The sequence below is a fragment of the Corapipo altera genome, unplaced genomic scaffold (genome assembly GCF_003945725.1).
Source record: "Corapipo altera isolate COAL_440 unplaced genomic scaffold, ASM394572v1 61553, whole genome shotgun sequence".
Classification (NCBI taxonomy): domain Eukaryota; kingdom Metazoa; phylum Chordata; class Aves; order Passeriformes; family Pipridae; genus Corapipo; species Corapipo altera.
This window is the reverse complement of record NW_020884918.1, coordinates 6,932,818-6,953,854: the sequence shown is the minus strand read 5'-3', so window position 1 is coordinate 6,953,854 and position 21,037 is coordinate 6,932,818. Positions and strand designations below refer to the sequence as shown.

The 21,037-nt window shown below is 48.7% G+C and overlaps 1 protein-coding gene across 1 annotated transcript; it reads right to left on the bottom strand.

Moving 5' to 3' along the window:
• Positions 1 to 779: 779 nt before the first annotated feature.
• On the bottom strand, positions 780 to 19,586 carry LOC113953173 (tetraspanin-36-like). Its single transcript, XM_027656057.1, has 7 exons — positions 19,455 to 19,586; positions 5,768 to 5,959; positions 5,108 to 5,182; positions 4,719 to 4,814; positions 3,966 to 4,118; positions 2,951 to 3,034; positions 780 to 2,202 (listed from the first exon to the last, which is right to left on the bottom strand). Exons 1-7 carry the CDS (start codon positions 19,512 to 19,514, stop codon positions 2,116 to 2,118), a joined length of 747 nt encoding a protein of 248 aa, XP_027511858.1. The 5' UTR covers positions 19,515 to 19,586; the 3' UTR covers positions 780 to 2,115.
• Positions 19,587 to 21,037: the final 1,451 nt, after the last annotated feature.

Sequence of the window (21,037 nt, the reverse complement as noted above, 5' to 3'; positions counted from 1 at the left end):
AAGGCTGGAGCGCTGAGGGAGCAGGGAGAGAAAGGCGGAAGGCGGGAGCGCTGAGGGAATCGGGAAAGGCAGGCGGGAGCTCCGAGAGGCGAGATCCCTGAAGGGAGAGGGGAGGGAAGGCGGGAACTCTGAGGGAAGCGAGAAAGGAGGCGGGATCGCTGAGGGAGCAGTGAGAGAACAGCGGGATCACTGAAGGAAACGGAGAGGGAGGTGGGGGCTCTGAGAGGAGCAGGGAAGGGAGGCGGGATCGCGGAGGGAAGCAGAGAAGGGAAGCGGGAAGGGAGGCGGGAGGTCTGAGGGCAGCCGGGAGGGAAGGCGGGATCGCTGAGGGGAGCAGGGAAGGAAGGCGGGAGGTCTGAGGGGATCAGGGAAGGGAAGGCGGGATCGCTGAGGGGAGCAGGGAAGGGAAGGCGGGATCGCTGAGGGGAGCAGGGAAGGGAAGGCGGAATCGCTGAGGGGAGCGGGAAGGGAGGGCGGGATCGCTGAGGGGAGCAGGGAGGGAGGCGGGATCGCTGAGGGGAGCAGGGAGGGAAGGCGGGATCGCTGAGGGGAGCAGGGAAGGGAGCGGGATCGCTGGAGGGGAGCAGGGAAGGGAAGGCGGGATCGCTGAGGGGAGCGGGAAGGGGGCGGGATCGCTGAGGGGAGCGGGAAGGGAGCGGGATCGCTGAGGGGAGCAGGGAAGGGAGGCGGCGTGGCTTAGGCAGCCGTGACGGGCGCCCGCTCCGGTTGCACCCCAGAGACCTTCTCCCCCCGTCCGGAACCAACAGAAACCCGCCACATTTTTTACTTGATTACACAAAGTCAGTTTATTTCGGCATTCAACAGAAGAGAGGGCCCTCAATAACAGTTAAGTCAGTTTTCAACATATACATGGTCTGTTTCCCATAGAACAGCGTCACCTGTTGCTTTTTTTCTTTCTCGGGATAGGGATGGAGATAACAGCTTAGACTTACCCCGAACTAATTTTTTCTAATTAGCTACAAATATAAAGGTTTATTCGTAAGGACAGGCTGCTTATCTCTCCAAGGGAAAAAAAAAAAAGGCAAAAATTTTGTTGCTTTTCCACAATTCCCTGATACAGAACAGCTGGTAATTCCTGCCCTCCCCAAATTCTGAAAAGCTGATAAACAGATTAACACAGAAACAAGTTAAAGAAGGAACACATTAAAGCAAGGACCATGTTAAATCCACGCAGTGACTGCATCCAGTGGAATTAAGGAAAAAGGAAAATGTGCGAATGCAGAGCTACAGCAGGTTATTAAAACTGCTCTGTAAAATAATGCATCTTTTAAACATTTTCTAGTGGAGAAAGGTGGTCAAAGCTTCCATGGGACAGTGAAAGCAACAGTCCCATCTACACAACCACGTGGAGACAACATGTCCTGTGACTCCCATCTTCCATGCTGGATTCATCCCCTAACTCTGGCAACTCCCACATTAAATGGACTGACACAGTCTGTCTTTGTGTAGGCAAACCATAACAGCATCAGTAAAAGGAGATAAAAATTTTTTTTAATGTCGATAATTAAAAAATAGATAAAAAATAAGGCAAACAGAGATGTTCTGAGCCCAGAAGCTCAAAACACATATCCCCTCCTAACCTGGGGTTGTTCACATTTGATAGCTGCTTCAAAAAACAACCCAAATGTCTGTTCTAGACTTTAAACACAGGGTTGTCTTGCATTAACAGCCTCTGCAGTAAACAGCATTACAACAAATGACCGTAAGAAAGAGGGGAAAAAAACCCAAAAACAAACTGCACAACTGTACAGATATAGAGAAAACATATTAAAAATCCCCATGTCTATGAAGCATATTTAAGCCTGGCGTTCTAAAGTTTCTTTTGCTGTTTAAACCTCGCCAGGGGAATGATCTGAGGTTTGTGCAGATAACTGAAACCCCTCCTGCAGTCTCCACCAGTCTAGTGATAAAAATGTAAAGTTTCTGCTGCACATTTCTGTTTTCAGGGCAGAGGGAAGAAGGGCAGAAGTACGTTTCTTTCTGGAGTCTGTAACACCATCTGGTGCTATCTGAAGTCACAAATCCAAGCTGTGGTATGGTCATGAGTCTATTTTATCATCAGGAAGCAAAAGAAAAATTGATCTTGGCCGTTTATTAAGCAAACACCCCTGAGTAAAGAGGCTGGTATCCACTTTCTTCTTTCTTGCAAGTCAGCACGCAGACACTCAGCATGCCAAAGAACTGGAAAGAGAGAGTGCCCAAGAGATTTAGTGCTGTGTTTGTTGTTTCAGTCACCAGACTCAACACCTGTATATTAGAGGACTCCATCGTACTGAAAAAACACTTAGAAATGCATCTACAGAAAGCGGCATTTTTGCATATCAATTTCCAGTAATAGTTCCAGCTCAACATTTCCCTCCCTGGTTTCCCCCGTTAATTTATACATCCACTTTAATTCCTAGTTATCTTTCAGTGAAAGCCTGGGGTTTTTCTGGACAAGTGCACGGAATGACAGCACAAAGAGGAATGGCTTCCCACTGCCAGAGGGCAGGGTTAGATGGGATATTGGGAAGGAATTCCTGGCTATGAAGGTGGTGAGGCCCTGGCACAGTTGTGCTGTGCTGCCCTGTCCCTGGAAGTGTTGAAGGCCAGGTTGGATGGGGCTTGGAGCAACCTAGTCTAGTGGAAGGTGTCCCTGGAACTGGAAGATCTTTAAGATCTTTAAGATCTTCCAATGCAAACCATTCTATGGTACTATGATGAAATGGATTCTCCATTGACTTGCCATCCCAAATCCCCTACTCTCTTTTTGGATCCCTCCCCTCAATTGTTAGGCAGATGGAATGGAGACAATTGGAAACACAAGTAAGGAACAGAGTCTTACTTCAGAGCCAGAAAAAAGGCTGATGAGACATGGCAGAAGAAAAAGCCCCAAGATCAAAGGGCAGGCAGTACTGTTTTCCGTGAGGTAAGAGACAGAAATGTTTACCTTTACAATGGCGAACCCCAGGATCACGAGCATGGCATAGCTGATAACGCTCTGCAGCCCAGACTCCAGCTCCTCTGCACAGCCCTGCCAGGAAAGAGACAGGTGAAAACCTATTAAATGATGTTAATTCAGCTGGACTTTTTTCTTTCTTTTCCTCCCCAACCCCTTAAAGGAAGCAAGGCCTGTCTAATCAACCACTGCAGACCTGAGGGACTCTGTTCTTGTCTTCCAGACCTGACGGCCTGAGGAGAAGCACTGACAAATTGCAATCCACTGACATTTGCTGCTTCCCAATCTCCTCTAGCTCAGGTCACTTAAGGAAGTGCCCAAAACGCAAAGACAGGAAGAGCAAGAATGGTATCTATAAAACTCAACCTAGGGGCTTTTCTCCAGACTGAAAAACCTGCTATGGAGTTCATGGAACCACAGAATGGTTTGGGTTGGAAGGGACCTTAAAAGATCATCCTGTTCCAACCCCCTGCCATGGGCAGGGACACCTTCCACTAGACCAGTTTGCTCCAAGCCCTGTCCAACCTGGCCTTGGACACTTCCAGGGATCCAGGGGCAGCCACAGCTTCTCTGGACAAACCTGTGCCAATGTTTCACCACCCTCATTGTAAAAAACTTCATCCTTATATCTAATCTAAATTGATCCTCTTTTAGTTTAAAACCATCACCCCTTGCCCTATCACAACAGGCCCTGCTAAAATGTTTGATCTCATCTTCTTTACAAGCATTCCCTAGGCATGGGAAGGGACTCCAAGGTCTCCCTGGAGCTTTCTCTTCTCCAGGCTGAACAACCCCTGCTCTCCCAGCCTGCCTCCACCACGGAAGTACTCCAGCCCTTGGAGCATCTTCATCCTCCAGATTCAGCACAGTCAATCCTACACGAGTCTCCTCCCCTGGCCCAGATAGCTGTGGGCATATCCCTAAAGCCTGACGTGCTTTCCTCCATGGTTCCTGCTGGCTGAGAGTGATCATGGCCCAGCAGTGACGCCCAGCCCCTCATCCTCACCCGGGTGTTGAGCTCCTGTGGCTGATCCAGATGCCCTGTGCAGTTCTTCACATCCTGCTGGCAGCAGCTCAGAGGGACACTGTTGTTCCCAGTGGAATTAAACCACTGTGTGGTCGTCCAGTCACTGTAGTTCTTCACCCCACAGCAGTGAAGCTGCCAAATACAGGGCAGTTACAGACATGTATGAATATATGTATTATATTTATTCATATATATTATATGTATATATGAAGGTTCACGTTGAGTTAAACCTCTCTTAGGCATAGTGGGCCAGAGGTGCCCTTCGTATGCAGCAAATTTACAAGCAGCAGTGCTTCAGGAAAACAATCACAAACACAATAAATCAACCTCCTTTCATACATCATTACATCCTTCATGGTTTACTCTTTGTGAAAGCTCCAATATGAAAGCGACAAGTTGCAGGACAGAGTCTTCTGTCACGTTTCTGTTTCGTGGGGCAGTGTTCTCAGCAGCAGTTACTCATTTGTACTGCTTATTTGGTCTGATCCAAATGCCACTCCGTCAACACAATCATTCACCGTGTGAACTTCACACCAGGAGCCTGAAAACACCACCTCTGCAAAGTGGGGAGCACCCTCAGCTGCCTTGGAGAACCAGATGCTAAACACAGAGCCGAGTTCCAGGATACCACCACAGACATCTCCTCCCCTCCTTTTCCAGCCTAAATTCCTTCTTTAGGACCCAACTGTTCTTTTCCAAATAACTCCCAGGACAATTTAAATACTTTCTTACCTGTTCCTGCAAGTAATCCACAACTGTAGACTCTGAGTTTTTCCCATCATACTGCTCAAAGACCGAGCGCATCGTGCCTTGCACGTCAGTTTTTACCTATTTAAAGAAGGAAAAAAATATGCAGATGGTTTTAACATGAGCCATAAGAGTTTTATCTGGCAGAAAATGCAAAAGATCTTTGTCCCAACAAAAACAAATACCAAGCTATGTGGATAAAATTCAGGTAACACTGAACCAGAATCATATTTTGTCTCCCCTGCTGGTTCCACTTGCTTCACAAGCTGCAGGATAGGGGATGAAGTACCAGAAAACTGGATATATTAAAAATGATCCAACAATGCAAGATCTTTTCTTTTAGGTTGAGAGAGAGATGCTAATTCTTTGCTTACCTTTTCCCTGTAAACAAATCCCAGGACAAAAGCGGATACCTCTGCAATAAAGATAACCAGGATAATGGCCAAGAACTGCAAATACAAGAGAGAGACTTTAAGGAAGAATTCCACTGCATTTGAATTCAACTGCATATTACACTTCACATTAATTTATAGCAGTAAGTTATTGTTATCTGTTGTGGCCTCTACAACCAAAGTAGTTTACAGAAAATAATTTAGAACAGAAGAAGCTGTTGCTGCCCCATCCCTGGAAGTGTCCAGGGCCAGGTTGGACGGGGCATGGAGCAACCTGGTCTAGTGGAAGGTGTCCCTGCCCATGGCAGGGGGCGTGGAACAGGATATTTAAGGTCCCTTCCAACCCAAACCTTCTCAAAACTTAGTGCTTTCCAGACTCCTCTTCATCAGAGGCAGAGCCATGAGACTGTCCACGGCAGAGGGTATTGGTGTCACTAATAATTCAGGCTGTGCCTCACTCACCATCAGTCAGTGTGTCACAGCAGTACACAACTCACACAAACAAGCAGTGCTTCAGTGCTGTACGTCCTAATAAAGTTTCACTTTCTGTTTCATGCATCCCAAGGTTTAGCCTAGCACCTCCCACACCGCGCAGTGGCGTGAAGAAGAAGAAGAAGACACTCAAGAATGTGCAACACTCACCAGCCCCAGACCAACTCGAGACTCCCGGAACGTGGCACAGCAGCCGATGAGCCCAATGACGAACATCACCACAGCCACGCAGATGATGATCACGGCGGGCAGCACGGCGTACTTGTCCTGAAGGAAGTTGTCATAGCTCTTGTAGGTGTTAATGACGTACGCCCCAACATAGCTCAGACCCGCTGCTGCCGCCTGAAACGCGAGGGAAGAAAGTTATTAGCTGTTTTTCTGTTAGGCATCTGCCCAGGAAAGTAAACACGCACCGTTCTGTAATAGTGCATTAATATTGCAACTCTAGAAGTAGTGACTACAGTGTGCAAAGAGCTAGAAAGAAAAAAAATGCTGCGTCTGAAACTACTAACCAAACTAGCTACCCATTCAAACTCGAACACAGAGAAGACAAAATTCACTGGATTGCTCCTCTACTTAATAAGGCACCTCTTTAGCCGAGCTGAAATGCTGGAGTCTATCAACATGCATCAGACAGTGTTTCTGCAGAAGGCCAAGCTCAGACTGGCTACCCAAGTGTGGCAAAGGTCGCTCACTCAGCACCCTTTTCAGAGAGTGAATCCATGGGAGACAGACTTTGTCCAGGCAGAGCTCTCTTGTAACTTTATTACTCCATTTTTATACAGAATAAGGGTCTGAGCTATCAAGCCAGGCCAGGTGTTACTTATCTGCACACATACCATACAGACACTCCCGTGGCTGCCTTCAGCCACAACGAACAATCATGCTTCAAGCAGCTTTCCAGCTTGACCTTGCGATTCTTTTCACACATACACTAATCTTAGCTCTGGCTCGCTCAGGACCACAATATTTTTGCTTTAATATTTTCTTCTTCTTCTATCATCCAGGTGGCTGGTGTTTCCTTGGTTAGCTGCTACTATACTCAAGGTCACCCACCCTATGCTGCATTTGCAGGAATCAACTTACAGGATCACGGAATCATTTTGGTTGGAAAAGCCTTCCAAGACCATCGAGTCCAACCTGTGCCTGATCCCCACTCTGTCACCCAGCCCCACTGAGTGCCACGTCCAGGCGTTCCTTGGACACCTTCAGGGGGATGTGTTGTGGATTTGGGGCTTTTTTTTTGGGTTTTTTTCCCCCTGAGAAAAATTCATCCTTCCCACTCTGTCAACAGCATTAACCACTAAGGCAAACCACTGGTCTCAGCAAAACACGGTCCCTCCTTTTCCTGCAGGAAACAGATTTTTGCAGCCTCTAAATTAATCTCTCCCTCAGAAGGATGTTTTGCTGATTGAGGCCAATGCACACCAGTGACACCCTGGAGACTGAAGACTTTTATCCACAGCAGAGGCCTGGAAATAACACTCAAAGACTCAGCCATGCCCTGCCAAACCTCGTCAATGGCATAAAAACACCTCTCAAGAGTTAGGAAAGCTCATCTATCCTCTATAATCCTGCAGCACAAGTAAAATGAAGCACTGTCCATATTCACATTCTGGAATCTTGAGGGAAACCAGTCTGTTTTCAACAGGCCACACTACGATTTCATCATCCAGCTCTGGAACAGTTCATTACTTCCCCAGCACTGTACCTTTTAATTAAATCAAACACTCCTCATGCTGGAGCTAGGACTAATTCCCTTACCTTGTTTAGCTCTTTCCCCTCCAGCCTAGTCTCTCGCCTGCCCTTCAATTAACTCCAAGTGCAGGAACATCCTTTGTTTCAGACAGCTCCCATCCCAAACTGTCGCATTCCTGGGTGATGCCTGTACCTCAGAATTACTGGGATCATATGCACCAAGTGGTGAAAACAGGAACAAACTAACCCTTAGAGACATTTAGTACATGCCAGGAAGATCCTGCTGTGCTGGGGCTCATGCAGCAGGTCATCTACAAAGAATATCAGGAAAAGGAATAGGATCACCAGTTCTCGGGGGGTTTTTGTTTTTCTTCTCCACATGCACTGGGTTTTCAAGTGGTGCTAATGATTAAAGCAGTTCCTAAAATTTCCTCTCATTGAGGAAAATCTTTCCCATTTCCCTGTCTGCAGGTGTAGAGCAACCCAGGCTTCTTCCTCCCACCCCTTTTCAGGGATGCAGGGACAGGGTGAGACCATTTTACCTCAAAAGGCACCGCTGCCTTCTCACTTCACCAGAGGAGCGAGGTGTCCAGGAGGAGCAGCCTCAGCTTCTCCTCCTCCAACACTGTGTTCCTGAACTCAAAAGTGGCAGCAGCACTAAAGCTGGGGCTGGGGACACAGCACCTCCATCCTGCTTGGCCTTAAATTGCACAAAAAGAGCAAAGTATATCCTGTATTTCTGGCCTGGAAGGCTGGATGCACATACACCTATTCTCTGTTCTGAATCAGCACCATCTGGGCAAGGACAGCCACAGAGAAGGAAGCAAAGTTGCTTCTCTGGGCAACCTGTGCCAGGGCTTCACCACCCTCACAGACAACAATTCCTTCCCAATATCCCACCTAACCCTGCCCTTTGCCAGTGGGAAGCCATTCCCTGTGTCCTGTCCCTCCCTCCCTTGTCCCCAGTCCCTCTCCAGCTCTCCTGGAGCCCCTTTAGGCACTGGAAGGGGCTCTCAGGTCTCCCTGGAGCCTTCTCCAGGTGAACACCCTCAGCTCTCCCAGCCTGGCTCTAGAGCAGAGGGGCTCCAGCCCTTGGAGCATCTCCGTGGCCTCCTCTGGACTCTTTCCAGCAGCTCCACATCCTGGGCCCCAAAGCTCTTCCACCACGATCACAGACACAACATGGTGATGCTTCCAGCCACTGTGCTTGTACCCCAAAATCACAGGAAAGGCAGCACAGACTGAACAGCTGCAGTACAAAATGGCATAAACAATGTTTTTGGCAAGTAAATCAGTCATCTGCATTTGGGAGCAATGTCATGTCAAAAGGTGTACAACTAAACTGCCTTTTGACTTAGTGAATGTGTAAACATTAGAGTGTTCATCTTCAGAGAATGGACAGCCCTGTTCTTCTGCAAACCTCTGGTCCCGGCCTCCACAAGTAGTTTTGTACTTACAAAGACAGTTTCCTCCATAATTTAATCTTCCTACAGGGTGTCTGACAGAAAATAATCCCCCAGTATTTCCATTATCCATCTGCAACTGATTTAGACAACAGACACATTCTTCATCTCTCACTCATACTCCCCATTTTCTACCCATTTCCAGTGTGCTCAACACGCAGTGCAAAGGAAGCAGCACAGGAAATGCTAAACACAGACCAACTGTGGGGAACTAAGAAAAACCGTGTTGCAAGTAAAGGGCTACCATAACTTAAAAAAAAAAAAAAAAGATTGTGAAGCCAATTCACAGAAGTCCCCTAAAGCCAGGACTAGCAAAGCTCCATGACAGCAATCAAACATCATGAGGTCCACTGTTGAGTTCAAGGACATCAAACATAAAGCACTTTCACAGCAGGTTTTATTGCAGTACTCAGGACTGCCTGGTTTCTGTCCAGAGACAAAACACAGCCAGCAAGAGGTCTATTTTGCTTTCCAAACTTCTGCTTCCAAGCAGAAAAAGGAAGTGGGCTCAGGTAAAAGCAGAAGACTGACTTACAGCAAGCTGCCCCACAAACTGAGGTACAGCCACGACTTCACCTATGGTTTTTAATTCAAAGTGAAGAACTCTGAAGAGCAGGGTCACTCAGGAATGGAACGTATCGCCGATAATGATCTGTTCCCTGACTTATTTTTGCAGATGAGTCCCACAGACAAACTTTGAAAGCAAAGATGAAAAATACGTTGGAACAAAAGTCAGAACTCTCTTCTCAAGCCTTCCCAGTACTTAAGGCAGGTTCAAAATCTGGTGGAGGGTTTTTTCACCTCAACATCACAAAACCTTCAGCCCAACCCTAGATCTAAGAAGAAGCTTCTCTAGAAGAGAAGTACAACAAGAAATGTCCATTGTGCTGCTGAAGCTAGACCTTGACTGAAAATTGTTAAGCATCTGCCCAGGAAAGTACACCAGATTAAACAGGTTTCTGTTGGATCTCAAGAAAAAAAAACCCACCAAAAACCCAAACAATCTCACAAACACAAAGGCCAGTTTGAGCAGCTACTTTTGAGGAGGAAGAGATCAAATACCTCCTCCTTCATGATTAGTCAAACACATTTTCAAACAAAATTATGTCCAAGGTTGCCATGATTACTTCAAGAAATTCACGCTAGAAATTGTTATTGCTCTTCACAATTGTTGTTACTGTCCTGCTTGGAGGCTGTGTTTCAGAGGAGTTCAGAGTAGGATCACGCAGTGCAGGGGTGAGGCTCAGCCCAGGGCAGCCAAGGAGTGACACAGGGCGGGTGCGGGAGAACCAGTTCCCCTGGTCCACCAACGGCCAGCAGGACACCCAGACCTGACCCCTTCCTCCCCAGACTGCCCCAGCTGACTCGTCAGGGAGCCCGGAAACGCTGCTGGTGCTTGGTTACAACGCTGGCGACTCCCCTGAGACAAGATGAAGAGAGGGGGCGAGTGGAAATTTTGCAAAAAATCCCCTTTCCACAGCTGAGCGGCAAAGCTGCGGCCACCCCTGCTGCCTCACCCACCACAGCTCCCACCCTTTGGCGACCTAACGCCAGAATTTCTGATACTCCATGCCCTTGACAGAAAGCAGAGAAACTATTTCAGTGAGAAAAACGGACTCCTTGGGGCTGAGTGAAAAGAAAGCAAAGCTGTAACAACCAGGTTTTCCCAGGCTGGTGTTTGGGCTGGACTTGGGCTGGCCACGCTGACTTCACACACCTTTTCCATACTTAACCCAGCCAGCACACACAGGTATATATACAACAACCACCTAATGCACAAACAGCACTGAGAATGTTCAGTCTCCCCCACGAAACAGAATGGGACAGGATGGTTATGAGAAGTCTGGGCTGTCTCACTGACACAGAACAGGACAGCCATAGGAAAACAGCAGATTTTATATATTTTTAAAGTACAACAAGACTTTTACTTTGTGTACCACTGTTTTTGCATGCTGATGACCATAAGCACCTGCCTTTCTACAGACTTATGGCCATGCAAATACTTCGCAACACCTTATTACTGTCACAGCCATAGAAGGGGCCCCTTAAAATTCCCTCTGAAATAGAAAAAATATTTATATATATTTATATATAAAATTTGCATCTCTCAGTCAGGCAGAAGAGATATTTTTCCACTTTCCCTTATTTTAATAAGACAAACGTATGTGATGGTTGAGAACAGAGGTTTGTGTTTGCAGCTATCAGCACAGGTCTCTCTGTCCCCTGCCAAAACCAGATAAAATACAGCAAAGGGGCCAAACTACTAACCATGACACTAAAATGCAGTGTCTGTTGGTTGGAGGTTTTGTGGGTTTTTTTTAAAAGTTTCTCCCACCACCTTCCTATTTCAGAGTTTTGATTCTACGACTTGGTCTGTTACTGTGGACCACTATAAGATTTCCTTTTTAAAAGACTGGTCAGTTAAAAATGCAGAGTAACAAAGCTGTAAGGGTAAAAGGAGAAGCTTAAGAACGGCGTAAATTCCAAATTCACCCTGCGTGTCCAGCAAGATGCAGCCTCTACACAGTAAAAATTTGAGGCCATGAGACCTTCCCCCAGACATCAAACGGGACTTTCCCAGGGCCAGCACTAATGTCAGCCCCAGCACAAGACTCAGGCTGGTTTGACTTTGTCACGTCATTAACTTTTTACAGGTAAACCCAGACAAGATAAATACTACCATTTATTCTGAAACAGTAATACCAGTTGTCTTCTGCCGCAGACTGCTACACATACATACTGGGAGAGCTATGAATATCCACAAAAACCCTTTCCAAACCACTCCCTTCTAATTCTTCACTCCACAGTCAGCTCATGGAGGTGTCTGAGGTAATTTTAAGACTTGAAAACTACAATTTTCAGCAGTGTCATTGCACAGCAGTGATTTGAGTACGGGCACGTCATCCAACGCAACATCTGATGCTGATGTTTTGCATTCCCATCCAGCACCTACGATGCTATCACCTTTTCAGCAGATTTTATGTGCCACAGGACAGAATGGGATATCATCTCCAATTATTACTTTGCCAAGTGTTTCCTTCTACTGTGCTGTTCCCATGCCTACCATATCAAGAACTGAATACCAGCAACACTGGTCTCAGTTACAGCTCCCCATCCCCTCCTTATTGCAGAAGACGCTCCATATCTTTGGGTTTGGGGTTTTTTTTTTGGTTAAAAAAAGCCGTTTTTTATTTACCTTGACAGGTAAATCCTCTGCTGGAAAGGGTTTGTACATTTCCTCCATAAATAATGTATTTTATTACCCAAACAGCCACGTTGCATGACAAGGGGGATTACTTTCTGGCTCCCTTGTCGCTTTGTTGTGCTACAAGATTTATTCTCCCCATTCACCACCAGATTTTCAAGTCCTCCCTGGCTGCTGCACTACTCCCTTCCCACGGAGGCAACAGGTTTTCTACAGACTGACTTCAGGAGAACACAAAGGTACTGGGCACTCCTGAGAAAACCTTCCTCACTTTGTGCTCACTTCAACCACCTCACAGCTCCTGTTTGAAACTCCGCTTAGCCCACACAGACCATGCAGCTCCCCAGGCCTGGAGGTCTTTCTTGGCCCGAAACAAAGCTGTTTTCTCCCCAGCAATTAGGTCAACCCCAGCTCAGCACTGCCCATTCCACTGGCACAGATTCCTCTCCCTTCTCCCGTTCCGGATTTAACGCTCCGCCAGCTGGAATGCACCTCCTGGCCTCAGCTACCATTTCCTACCCTGCTTATGGTATTCGTTTCTCTGAATGATCAATCAGTTATTGCCAAACCTGTATTCTCTGGCCTCACCCAGGACAGCATGTGACCCTCCCTCCACCTGCACAAGGCAGGCTCTGGAGTGTGTCCATCAGACACTGCCCAGGAGGGGACGGACCCACCCCTGCTGCAGCTCCTGGTCACACACCCCTCACGGACACTGCTTGACAGGCAGGACACGCACCAGTGCAGGGCAAGCTCACAGAAGAGCTGGAGTGGCAGAGACCACTGGTGATGAACTGGTCCAAGGCCCTGCTCCAGCAGGGCCATCCAGAGCTGGTTGCTGAGGACCAGGTCCAGATGGCTTCTGGCTATCTCCAAGGATGGAGACTCCACCACCTTTCTGGGCAGCCTGTGTCCCCTGCTCAGGTCACCCTCACAATGAAAAAGGGTTTGCTGATGTCCAGAGGGGCCCTCCCACACTTCAGTTTGTGCCCACTGCCTCTGGTCCTGCCACTGGGCACCAGAGAGAAGAGCTGAAACAGCATCATCTAGGCAAGGATAGCCGTGGAGGAAAGCTTCTCTGGGCAACCTGTGCCAGGGCCTCACCACCCTCACAGACAGCAATTCCTTCCCAATATCCCATTTAACTCTGTCCTCTGGCAGTGGGAAGCCATTACCCCTTGTCCTGTCACTCTAGCCCTTGTCCCAAGTCCCTCTCCAGCTCTCCTGGAGCCCCTTTAGGCACTGGAAGGGGCTCTCAGGTCTCCCTGGATCCTTCTCTTCTCCAGGTGAACACCCCCAGCTCTCCCAGCCTGGCTCCAGGGCAGAGGGGGCTCCAGCCCTCAGAGCATCTCTGGGGACTCCTCTGGACCTGCTCCAGCAGCTCCACGTTCTTGAGATGTTGGACCCTGGGGCTGGAGGCAGGATGGGGTCTCACAGTAGTACACACACTTGCTGTGTTCCCTCAGACCCTCGAGTTGTGAAAACACTGATTCACAAAACAATAAAAAATACTGCACTTGGCAAGCTGGCTTTGGATTGGAGCAAAGAGCACCAAAGCTACAAGCCCCTCCCAAGCCGCCCTCAATCTCCAGCAGCACCAAGAGCCCCGGGAGAGACCTCCCACTGATCCTGCGCCAGTCCTTACTCACAAGTTAAAACCTTCAAACCACGGTCTCCTCACATGACATACAGAGGTGGGACATAACCAAGGCAACTGTTCTGAGACACAAAGCCACGGGAGACTCTTCAAAGCATGTTATACCTAAATATTCATCATATGGGACATGTTTCAGCCTTTCTTCAAAACTCACCCTGGGGCTGCTCCGTGGGTATGGTGGGAAGTGTTTGCTTTTCCCTTCTCTTCCTCAAATAAAAACAATGAGCAGCAGTCAAAATGTCCTGACAACCTTTTTTTCCTCCTTTTCAGGAGGAAAAAACCTCCAAACCTAACCCAACATTTACTTGCAGTTTTTATATGCTGCAAACTCACACACTCAGGAGCGGACTTTGGGTTTAGTGAGCTTGTTTGCAAGTTATATTAAATAAATGTTCGCCTTAAGAGTTGTCCTACCACATCTTCCTCTGTTCCCCAAGCCTAATTTCAGGGTTATTTTCCCATCCCTAAAAGCCAGTATGTACCCTACAAAGCACAAAGGGTGGGATGTCCTCATGGAGACACTGCACACCACTACAAAGCAGGAAATCCTGCCCAAAATCCTACAACTTCTAATGCTTAAATCCCTGCCTTGGGGTCAGGATGCTGCTGCTGATCACCATCACGGAGCATCACACACCTCTGAGGACAACAGGACTACGACAAGGAGAAAGCAGCACCACCCTTTTTACTTGTATTCTCCCAAAATACAGTGGAGGCACAAGCTTGCTGTAACTCCAGTGGAGCATGGATAGATTTATCAGCCAGTGCCAGGCTGGTTTGGATTTTAGCAGCCTGTTTGGACACAGAACACCCTCTAGGTCAATATTTAACCTCAGAACCACCCTAGTTTCTCAACCAGCAGTTCCAGGCTCAGACACCAGATGACTAAACCAAAAGTGCTCCTAAGTCAGAGTGGAGCTAATCCTGAAGCCCAGGGAAACGTCTAGGAGCCGGTGACAGGGAAGATGCCTCTAATCCACCCTAAAATAGTGCTTATCATCCAGCTAGGAGGGGAAGGATGAGGACAGCAGGGCCACATGGCTGCTGTGTACTTCATCCTTTAAGGAAAACTGCAGGCTGGGATTCTCCTCATGCAAAGGGACCCTGCCAGCTCCACGGTAAAGCTTGACAATGCTTTCGGGGAAAAGGAAGGAAGTACTCCGTTCATATCATCTACACCAGAGCTGCTTTCTGTTCCCCCTCAACAAAGTGTCCTCCAGCAGGTCATTCCACAGCCTCAGGGACCGCTGGGGACAGTCCCACTGAGTTAATTCCTCAGAACCCACATCCCCATCCTGACATTTGCCCTGTCCTGACCACACAGCACCAGCTCCTCATTTTCATTTTGTCCGTGAGGCCCCTACGTGCACAGCAAAGCAGATTTTCCTGGAAGTCAGTGCAGTTCCGCTTCCTGATTTTGGGCAGAATATTTTAGAACAAGGAGGAACTTTACCCTTTCAAGGCACACTCAAGAGGATCACCCCAAAGTGCCCAGACCCTGTAAGAAAGCCCTGACATCAGTCCTGTCCTGTGACCACTCTGGATCACGTGGCTGTTCTTCCACCACAGTTCAGCAACGAGGTAGAAATCATAGAATGGTTTGGGTTGGAAGGGACCTTAAAGATCACCCTGTTCCAACTATCAATGCTTTCCCCTTCCTACCCAGTACTCCTTGTGCTGGGTCAAAACACGCCCCTCAGCCCTGAGGAGAAGCTCCATCAAAGGAGCAGAAATAAGGAATCTAGAGGGGAAACTTGGTCCTGAGCCCTTTCAGAAGCCAATGAACAAACCAGTTTCACTCACTGGATGTACTAAGAGGAAACAACCTCATCACAGTTCTTGGTTAAGCAGCTTTTCCCACCATGGACACTGCTCCCACAGGTCTCCCAGTACCACAGGGAGTGTTAAAACCCAGCAGAGCTGCCTGTCCCCCACTGTCATGTACAGAAGGCAGCTCCAGGCAGGATTAAGGATTTGCCTAAGAACAAATGGAAGAAAGGTGAGAAACAGGTCACAGACACCCAAGACCTCTAATGATTCCTTGGAGAATACCCCCACCTCTAACAATGAAGGTGAAGCACTAATAATCTCCAACACAACCTCTGCTTTTCACTACATTGTTCATCTCATTGAGGGATTAAACTTTCCCTTCCCCCCCCTTTTTTTTTTATTTTTTTTTCCTCTCTCTGACTGGGGCTTCAGAGCAAGCATTTCCAAACCACTCATCAATGGCACGAGTGATTTCAGACCATTTATATACGCAGGAACTTTTTGTTATGGGTAAGCTTATCCCTCCCCATGACTAAAAATTACTTAAAAGTGATAACACAGCAATATTGTGATTGCTTGAGCAACCTGGTCTAGTGGAAGATGTTCCTATGCATGGCAGGGAGGTGGAACTCAATGAGTTTAAGGTCCTTTCCAACCCAAACCATTCTGTGATTCTGTGATTCTGTGATGTTAGGGAGCCAAATCCCAGCCCAGAAATTGTAGTTCAGACCTCTTGGAGGCAAGGAGGCAAAACCCAGCTGTGTCTTCTGAAGAGTCAATAAAGCTCCTGAATGGCCTGTAATCAGGTCAAATGCAACCTAAGGATGTGTGGGTGTGGAGGGACCTCGGGATGAGCTGGGGAAACAGGAGTCTGGCTTCATTGCTCACAGGTGGAGAGAGCACACCCTGTCAGGATCCAGCTCCTGGGCTGCTTCTCCTTGGGGAGTCTGTTGCTGTCAACAGACCAAATTCTGCTCTCTCCCCGGTCCTGCTAAACCCACCCAGGCAATAACTTATCTTTACCTTCCTCCCTGCTGCTAGGTAAGTGAAGCAGGACTGGGAATGTGCCCACCCTCGGTTAAAAGTGAATGGGAAACCTGGGCAAACAGGATTTTCACTGCAGGAACAGCTCATGTAGCCTTCTGGAGATGAATCATGGAATATCCTGAGTTGGAAGGGACCCAGAAGGATCATGGAAGTCCACATCCCAGTGCCCAGGACCTCCAGTGGATGCCAAACCCTCTGTGAAGGCAGAGAGGTCTGTTCAGTGACAATGAAGCTGAAGGTGAGCAGGGGCAGGTGCTGGGTTCAGTAGCACAGCTTTAGGGCTGAAGGAGGGGGGTTGAAGGAAAGCACCCCGGGATGGTGTTCAGTTCACATGGCACAGAAATTTTGGACCATGAAACTTTCCATCTGGTTTCCACATTCCCAGCTTGTTTTCTTGGACCAGCAAGTGAATGTCTGCATTTCACCTCTCTCCTTCAAAAAGCATCAACACATCCCACCCAGCCAAATCCCCTCAAAAGACATTGCCAAGAACATCTGAGTCTCCTCTGACCCTTCCTCTCCCTCTTTTAGCTAAACCAGCGTTGCCACTCTTCACCTAGAGGAGATAAACACACACCAAAACAACCATGCACTCGGGCCTAATTAGTAGGTGCTAAAAAAGCAGAACTGGAGGTCGACAGAACTCCCACAGCTTGAAGCACCACCAATGGCAACTGTGTAATTAGCAAACTCTTCAGTCAATGCCTTGTTTGGGGGTTAGGCACATTTACAGCCTCTCCACCAACGGAATGACCTGCAAGTAGGATGCTGAGCCTGGTATAACGAGAAAAGCTGATTTTTTCACCTCATTTAGGGAGCTTCTATTTGTCATTCTGGAATATCTGACTTCCCTCACTCCTGCACAACGATTAAGATCAGAAAGCCAAAAGAGGATTTCTTGCCTTTTTAGGATATTCCTAAGTAGTAACTTTTGCCAAAGAACCTGAGCTGCACCAGCTGCTGAATACGCAGGTGGTGAATTATTTTCCATAATCACTTCCAAGCCGGGCAAGATCTGCAGCATACAATGCCTGGACATGAATTACTCCTTAGAGAAGGGTTCCAAGTTCTTTGCAAATCTTGTGTTTTGATAATCATCTGGAACCTTGTACTTACAGAGCTCCAACTGCCAGAAATGTTCTGAAGGAAAATAAAAGAATCAGTCCCTCCCTCTCCACCCTCCTAAAACCTGAATTCCAGGTTCGGCTGTTCTGCTGCTGGAATGTGACTACCACATGTAATGGTGGCAGCAGCATCTAAATGTCACAAGCTCTGGGGCTGCCTTGCTCTTCCTTGGATTAAAAAACAACCCAAAGGGCTGGTCTGGGTCACCCCAAACTCAGATGCTACAGACATGCAGAAGGATAATTGTGATGGTCCAGGGATACAGATGACCTAATAGCTTCAATCATGATTTGAGAGTTCCCCTGTAGCAGAAAAAAAAGTACCAGGGGCTTTCCTAGGAGGACATAAGGCTGTTGTTTCATTTTTAAGAAGACAAACAACAATGTTAACCTGAGTTTCACCTGAGTTGAAGCTCAGGGGCTTTCCACATACAACGAGTGTGATGCTCCAGTGTTTCTCTGTGGCTATTAAAAAAACAAAACCCCACACCACAAAACAAATATACGTGGTGAGATCATGTTCCCTGACGTGCAGCAGTAAACACAGCCTGCTGTGCTTGTTCGTGCCAGTGGTACAAAAGTTACCTGGAGCACACAGAGCAATAAATGGTGCAGAGCTCCAGAAAGGAGGTACAGGACCCAGGGACAAGCTGCTCATGACAGCCAGCACCAAGTCCCATATTTACAAAACAGGGCACCACACCCCACCAGACCTCACTCAGGGTTTTATTCAAGTAGTTTTTCCTCTTTTGCCCTTCCCCCCCCCCCTCTTTTCCCTGTAGCTTCTCTGTCTGGGAATACTCCGGTTCTTCTCTTTAATTCTCTTTTTTTTTTTTTCTTTAGAAAAAGCCCTCTGCCTTCCCCGTTTCACCCAGAGCCAGGGGGTGCTGCCATGCTGAGCAACTCCCGATCCCTCGCTCCCAGGCTACCACTGGAAGCATCCTCGGCAAAACACCGTTTGGAAAACACTCCGGTGCTACATTGCGGATGCGAACAAAACGCCGTCTGGAAAACACTCCGGTGGTACATTGCGGATGCGAACCCCCAAACCGCGGCACTGACACGCACACGAAGTTCAACAGGGGCCCTTCAACAGCAGCACTCAACTCCCCGGCTGACGGCGGCGGTGGTGCGGGGGCTTTCCCAAACTTCCCCACAGAGGGGAAAAGCCCAAGGCCGATAACCAAAAAAAAAACACCTATTTTTCTGCACAGCCACCCACCCCAAGCCCCGCTGTCGCTGTCACGAGGTGGCCGCGCCCGGTGCCGAGACCCTCCCCTAAATTACCAGCGGGGATTAGGCTACAAAAGTACACAACTGCACCCTCGGGTTTTTAGCCCTGATTGTAAGTAATCATCGAGGAAGTGATTCGGAAAGCTGTAAGTACGCCAGGAACACAGTCGGGACCAAGTTCTCAGCCATTTTCCTGCCCCAAAACGCTCCTCGCCCCAAACGTGGAGCGCAGCCCCTGCGTAAATCCCATTGCCCCACACGGTTCCACTTGCTCCCGATCACAAAACGAGCTTGAAGATTGCTTTAATTAAAAACACCAGCAGAAAAACTACTACAATAAAAACATCTCACAAAGAAAAGAAAAAAGATGAGAAAAAAAAGCCCCCGACACTACTAGTTTGTTTCTTTTTTTTTTTCTTTTAAGAAACTTCAACCTCTAAATTTTCCTGTTATTTAAAAATATGTAAGCGAGGTTTCCTACGGAAAAGTACGAGTCACCTGCACACAGGTAAGCTAAACGCCCGTCTAACTCTGGAAACGCCGGGATCACGGACACGTCCCGCAGCGCCGTCTCCCTCTGCCAGAGCCCCCCCCATCGCACCCCCCGCCCGGGGCACCCTCCGCATCACCCCCGCGGTACCCAGAAGGCGAGGCTGAGCAGCAGCAGCACGGTCTTGGAGGTGATGACTCCGCAGTCCATGTCGGGAGCAGGTCTGGGGCTGTGAGCGGCACCGGCCGTGGGTCCCCCGCGGGGCCGCCCCCAGCCCGTCCCACCGCCCGCCCCAGCCCTGCCCACCCACGGGACGCGTTTCCCCGTGGCCAGCAGGGCACATTTCCAAGCAGGGGGGGTGGGGAGTGCCAGGAACAAATGTCAAAGCAAATTATTGTTGACTTTGTGGAGTGTTGTTGTCTTGTTTTGTTTGTTTGTTTGTCTAAACTTCTGCGACTTTTCAGCGTGGTTAAACTGAGCTTCGTGAAGCAGCGTGAAGGCTTCCATCAGATCTGCCTTCCAAGATAGCTAACCCACAGCAGAGTGTCTCCCTTCATCCAGCCCTTCCCAGCCTGTCTGTTTTGGCTCTGTTTGAAGCCCATCCTTTCAATCACATGCTCCAGGAACAGAGGGAATACGTGGATAAGTGGTGGGCTTGGCAATGCTGGGTTAACGACTGGACTCATGTCCTGGGCTGATCCCACAACGTGGGCAGCAGGGGAGGGGGGGATTCTGCCCCTCTGCCCCCTCAGGTGAGACCCCCCTGCAGAGCTGCCTCCAGCCCTGGGAACAACAGCACAGGGACGTGGAGCTGCTGGAGAGAGTTCAGAGGAGGCCACTGAGATGCTCCAAGGGCTGGAGCCCCTCTGCTCTGGAGCCAGGCTGGGAGAGCTGGGGGGGTTCACCTGGAGAAGAGAAGGATCCAGGGAGACCTGAGAGCCCCTTCCAGTGCCTAAAGGGGCTCCAGGAGAGCTGGAGAGGGACTGGGGACAAGGGTTGAAGGGACAGGACAAGGGGCAATGGCTTCCCACTGGCAGAGGGCAGGGTTAGATGGGATATTGAGAAGGAGTTGCTGTCTGTGAGGGTGGTGAGGCCCTGGCACAGCTTTCCCAGAGCAGCTGTGGCTGCCCCTGGATCCCTGGAAGTGTCCAAGGCCAGGCTGGACAGGGCTTGGAGCAAGCTGGGCTAGTGGAAGGTGTCCCTGCCCATGGCAGGGAGGTGGAACTGCATGAGCTTTAAGGTCTCTTCCAACCCAAACCATTCTGGTATTCAGTCACTGTCCAGCACTGGTCTGGACACTCCACAGCACATCCCAGCCGCTGGAATGTGAGGCTGAATAGCCACAGGGAGAAGGATTTTAATTTAGCGACTGCAGAGGTCTGCAAACGTCACTTTTTTTCCCATCAGCCAAGCTTTGTGCTTTCACAAACGAGCTGAAGGTGTAGGACTGGCAGCAAGGGGTTTATTTTGCACTGACCTTTGTCGGCGTGAACTGAGCTGAACCCACCTCTCTGCTGGCCTGCAGGATGCAGTGATAACAAATTTCCTGTCATTGCCCCTTCCTGGCAAAAATAGCTGAGAGCCAGTTTGTTTCGGGGGGAGACGAATTTTGGAGGGGATGTGCTGAAGCAGCTCTCCAGCAGGAAATCATGGAAATGGAGATTATGGACAGCCTCTGCCAGCAGCCCATGAATTTAAGCCACAGCTGATTCAAAAGGCACCAGAACAGCCCG

Excerpts from the sequence above, each read along its gene's own strand:
- LOC113953173 (XM_027656057.1), bottom strand. The coding sequence starts at position 19,514 with ATGGACTGCGGAGTCATCACCTCCAAGACCGTGCTGCTGCTGCTCAGC. Across the intron at positions 5,960-19,454 it reads TGCTCAGCCTCGCCTTCTGG|GCGGCAGCAGCGGGTCTGAG; the intron begins GTACCGCGGGGG and ends CTCGCGTTTCAG. Across the intron at positions 3,035-3,965 it reads CACAGGAGCTCAACACCCGG|GGCTGTGCAGAGGAGCTGGA; the intron begins GTGAGGATGAGG and ends CTTTCCTGGCAG.